Genomic DNA, 5,067 nt, shown 5'->3' with positions numbered 1-5,067 from the left:
CTGCCTCTGCCTCCCAGAGTGCTGGGATTAAAGGCGTGCACCACCACGCCCGGCGTCTTTGGCATTCTTTAGAATATGTTTACTCTAGGTGAAATTTGGTTCTGCCTAGACTGAAACTTTTACTTTTTTTTTTTTGGTCTTTTTGAGACAGGGTCTCCCTGTAGCTTCAGCTGGCCTGGAACTCACTATGTAGACCAGGCTGGCCTGAAACTCAACAGAGATCTGCCTGCCTCTGCCTCCCAAGTGCTGGGATTAAGGGCGTATGCCACCATGCCTGGCCTACCTTTTGAAATTGGCAGACTTCATAATTAGAAATAAGCAGCAGTAGGGGCTGGAGAAATGGGATTGCTCCTACATAGTACCCCCAAGTTCAGTTCCTAGCACCCACATCAGGCACCTCACAACTATCTAATTCCAGCTCCAGGGTCTCTGATGCCTCTGGCCTCTGAGGGCACCTGTACTCACTTGTGCATAGTCCCCAGACAGATACACATACACATGTGCACATAATTAAAAATAAATCTTAAGGGACTGGAGAGATGAAGAAGCACTGGCTGCTCTTGCCGAGGACCTGGGTTCAAGTCCCAGCACCACATGGTGGCTAACAACTGTCTGTAACTCCAGTTCCAGGGGATTCAACACCCACTTTTGTTCTCTGAGGGCTTTACACAGCATGGGTGCACTTACATACATACATACACACACACACACACACACACACGCACACGCGCGTGCGCGCAAGCAAAACACTCATACTAATTAAATTTTTTTTTTTAAAACATCTTTAGAAATAAGCATCCTCTGCTGTGGGTTGACTTCAGAGGCTAGAGCAATAAGGTAGATGTTCTGCTTTTAGTTTTGGCAGATGGGGAGACACTGTCTCTGGGAATAGGATTAACAACTGAAATGTGAGCTAGTGAAATGGCTCAACTGCAAAGGCACCTGCTCCCGGTAGTCCCAACTGGCCTGGAACTCACTGTGTAGACCAGGCTGGCCTTGAACTCACAGAGATCCGCCTGCCTCTGCCTCCCAAGTGCTGGGATTAAAGGTGCACACCACCACACATGGCTCAGTCTGACGGTTTTGAGTTCAGCCCTAGGACCCACATGGTAGCAGGAAAGAACCAACTCCATCTAGTTGCTCTGTGACCTCACTAGAATGAATGAAAGGATGAATGAATAGATAAATAGAACAAACAAATGTCGGGCCCTTAGTGTGAATCCTGGCTGCATCCTTTGTCAGTCTCTACCTCAGTTTCCTTTTCTGGAAGTCGGATAATGATGTTATCTTCTTTGTAGGGTTGTTGTGATGATTAAATGAGTTGTTATGTGCACAGTGCTCAGAACAGTTCCTGGCACATTGTAAGTGCTGTTTGTTACTGTTGATGTTTCTCCTCCTCTGCACTGTTAGGATAACTGCCCTCCACTTCTCAGTGGGAGAGGGAAGAGATAGGCTCAGGAGATGTGGTGGTCTATTTGGTCACAAGTTTTTGTTTTGCTTGAAAAAGCTTGCCCTGGTTTCATTCCCTAGTACACTCCCCCCCCAAGAGCAAACATTATAATAGAGACACAGATAGCTCTGGAGACACAGATAGCGGGGAAGACGCCCTAGGGTAGCTGTCAATGTGCCAAGCTTTCAGTTGCAGAGTATTGGTGAGCTCCCAACTCCCACACTTGACCATTCTTTCTTTTTTCTCAAGCACAAGAGCAAGATGACGTGCTCATCGTTGACTCAGACGAAGAAGGACCTTCAAATAACGCTGACATCAGTGAGGATGAGAGGACTCGCAAGAGGAAACTGGAGGAAAAAGAGGGTGGCAGTGCCAAGAGGTCTCGCTTGGAGCCACCGGAAGAGCTTGATGACATCATAGCATTAGATTGAACAGCCCTAGCCTCTGTCTGGGCAGAACCAGGTTGTTATGTCCTTTGTTCCAAAGGGAAAACACCACCACCAGTGGCTCTGATGCTTCCATTCCCTTTGAAAGCGTTCATTTGCTAAGACTCAGAAACACTGTGTGCTTTATTGACAGTAGGAGTAGTTTCCAAACCCTTTGAACAAAGCTGTGCATAACCAGTGATGAGCTCACAACACGCCGTGCATGTTGCCTTTCAGTGTAAATACCCTTAGGTACCATTTCATAGTTCAAAAATACTGTGGGTTAGTAAAGTTGATACCTGGTTATAAATATTATGCCTTTATTTTTGGCTAGAAGAAGAGTTATTTTTAGCCTAGATCAAACCATTTTCATACTCTTAACTGACTGAAACGGATTCAAAGAAGTATCGAGTGCTATGCATTGAAAATTGTTTTTTAAATATTAATCAGCACTATGTATATTAATGTAAAACAATGTTAATTTACTCAAATTTTCAGTTTGTACTGCCTGGTTTGTCTGAAGAAGACAATTTTTGTGTATTTGTTACAGTTTCAGGTTATTTATATTTGATGTTTTGTAAAACTCAAACAACAAATATACTGTACTTATGGACCAAATAAATGACATCTGCATTCTTGTTACACGGTCTGCTGCCTCACTGATTTATGCATTGTGTCTGCCACAGGCATGCTGAGATCTTTCTGTTTAGAAGTGTCATGCCTGCTCTGGGGAGACAGCTCAGTTCACCACACAAGCACCCAGGTAGAAATGCTGGTCATGGCATGCTGACATGTCTTGTGATCCCTGCACTGGGGAAGTAGAGGCAGGCGGATCCCCTGGGCTCACTGGTTGGACAGACTAGCCTATTTTGCAAGCTCTAGGCCAATGAGTGACCCTGTTTCACTAAACAAGGTGGATGGCGTCTGAGTAACAACACCCAAGACTGACCTCCATCCTCCACAAACATACACCAACATGCACCTGCACATACTCCTGCATGCGCACATAACAAAATTGAAAATATTACCTCCAAGCTAGGTGTGGGGACATGCCTGTAATCTCAGTACTTGGGGGATAGAAGTAGATCTAGAATTTGAGAAGCTGGAGAAATGGTTCAGTAGAGAACAGCACTGGAGTTACAGGACATGGTGGTACTGGTACACACCTTTAATCCCAGCAGAGGCAAAGGGAATCAGTTGGATCTCTGAGATCAAGTCCAGCTTCGTCTACATAGTTCTAGGCCAGCTAGAGCTACAGAGAGACCATGTCTCCATAAAAAGGTCCTGGAGTTGGTTCCAAAGTCAAAATTTAAATATGGGGCTTGCAAGGTGGCTCAGCAGGTGAAGGCACTTGCCACCAAGCCTAGAGACCTGAGCTCAGTCCTTGGTACCTACCTAAATGGTAGAAGGAGAGGATCAGCCCCTGCAAGTTGTCCTTACCTGCACACATGTATCATGAACCCACAAACATACACAAAATGATGATTGAATAATCTGCTGGCACCTGTAAGCTTTAGAGATGCTGGAGCTGGGTGGTCTCCTATCGCACAGTCTTGTGTGACTGTCCCCAAGTGCAGTCTTAGGTGCACTGTCTATGACCAGTGTTGAGTGGAGAATTTCTCACCTCCCCAACTCTACTCTTGGGTTCTCTACCCCCAGGGTACTCCAATCACATGCAGATATACCTCACATCTTGAGTACACAAACCCACTAACCTGTTCCACATGGACCTATGCTCGTGCTTTTGTGATGGGGCCTCTCGGGACTGACCATAGCGACGCCATGTTACACCCCTAGCTAATCCCAGCAACTGAAAAGTAGAGGCACTTGACTCAGTGTGGGAATAGAAAAATTTGGCCCTGTTGCACCCAGATGTGTCTGAGAAACAGTCAACATGTACCTGGCAGCTCTTGCTAACTGCTTGTTTCTGGTTTCTGTGCTTTCTGCTTCTCTTGACTTGCACCTGCAGGAAGAAACTTGGGAACTTTTCCACCCCTGAGCTATGGGAAACTTGGGGGGTGTGATGGTTTGAATGATAATGTCCCCCATAGGCTCCAAATATTTGGACGTTCTGTTCCCAGATGGTGGTGCTGTTTGGGGAGGCTTTAGAAGGTGTGGCTATCCTGGAGGAAGCACGTCACTGGGGGGTGGGCTTAGAGAATTCTTAAGCCTTGCCAGATCGCCAGGCACTCTTGCTTCCTGTGCCTGCGTGAGGATGTGAGTGTTGAGCTTCTGCTCCTCCTCCAGCCACCATGCCTCCCTGCCATGGTGGACTGTAGTTCCCCTGGAAACGTAAGCTCAAATGAACTCTTCCTTCTATAAATTGCTTGGGTCAGCTCTGCTTCCCTGGGCCTGCACGACCCACAGGCCTCTTTCTCAGGGGTAAGTCTATCACACCCTTTGTACCTTGATTCCCCCAACCTCATTCACCCTCCCATCTGCCTCACCTGTCTCTCCTCCTAGCCTGAGTCCTGTCCGATTCCTTGTCTTGGTGCCCCAGACCCTACGGGAACCACCACTGCTTCCTGATCGTTTGCATCCAGACCCACCCAGTTCCTTCTGGGGTCCCCAGGAGCCCTCTGGGCCTGGCCCCACCATCACTTCCTGGTCTTCACAACCTGAGGCTGTCTCTCCCTGGAGCCCTCGGAGACCTGGTCCTGCCCTCACCTCCCTGTGCTTCCCTGGGCTTCACAACCCGCCAGCCTTTTTCCTGGACTCTGGGGCTGACCTTTCCTCTTCCTGATCCTTTGCATCCAGAGGAACCCAGTTCTGGAGCCCTCTGGGCCTGGCCCCACCATCACTTCCTGGTCTTCACAACCTGAGGCTGTCTCTCCCTGGAGCCCTCGGAGACCTGGTCCTGCCCTCACCTCCCTGTGCTTCCCTGGGCTTCACAACCCGCCAGCCTTTTTCCTGGACTCTGGGGCTGACCTTTCCTCTTCCTGATCCTTTGCATCCAGAGGAACCCAGTTCTTCAGTGCAGTCCCCAGGAGCCCTTGAGGCCTCTTCCTGCCCCCATCTCCCTTTGCATCTCTGGGTGGCATGGCCACCAGCTGCCCAAGACCAGCATCTTTCCTGGGCCCTGCTCCCAGGCCAGTCCAACCCCAAAATTCCCAAGGCCAAAATCTTTCCTGGAGGGATCCAGACCTTAGGAGAAAGCCTGAGAGCATCTGATCCTCATCTGACTTGGGCCTC

At 48.5% G+C, this 5,067-nt stretch overlaps 1 protein-coding gene across 1 annotated transcript in view; it reads left to right on the top strand.

Annotated features, from left to right (window-relative positions):
* Uba2 (ubiquitin like modifier activating enzyme 2) overlaps positions 1 to 2,519 on the top strand; it is a 34,429-nt gene extending 31,910 nt beyond the window's left edge. The window contains exon 17 of the mRNA XM_008839440.2: positions 1,700 to 2,519. Coding sequence (XP_008837662.1) covers positions 1,700 to 1,881 — 182 coding nt within the window. The 3' untranslated portion in view covers positions 1,882 to 2,519. The remainder of the gene's footprint in view (positions 1 to 1,699) is intronic.
* Positions 2,520 to 5,067: the final 2,548 nt, after the last annotated feature.

Source organism: Nannospalax galili, unplaced genomic scaffold (genome assembly GCF_000622305.1).
Source record: "Nannospalax galili isolate Female #2095 unplaced genomic scaffold, S.galili_v1.0 scaffold159, whole genome shotgun sequence".
In the NCBI taxonomy this organism is placed as follows: domain Eukaryota; kingdom Metazoa; phylum Chordata; class Mammalia; order Rodentia; family Spalacidae; genus Nannospalax; species Nannospalax galili.
Note: the sequence above shows the minus strand (reverse complement) of the source record. Positions and strands in the feature narration are given on the sequence as shown.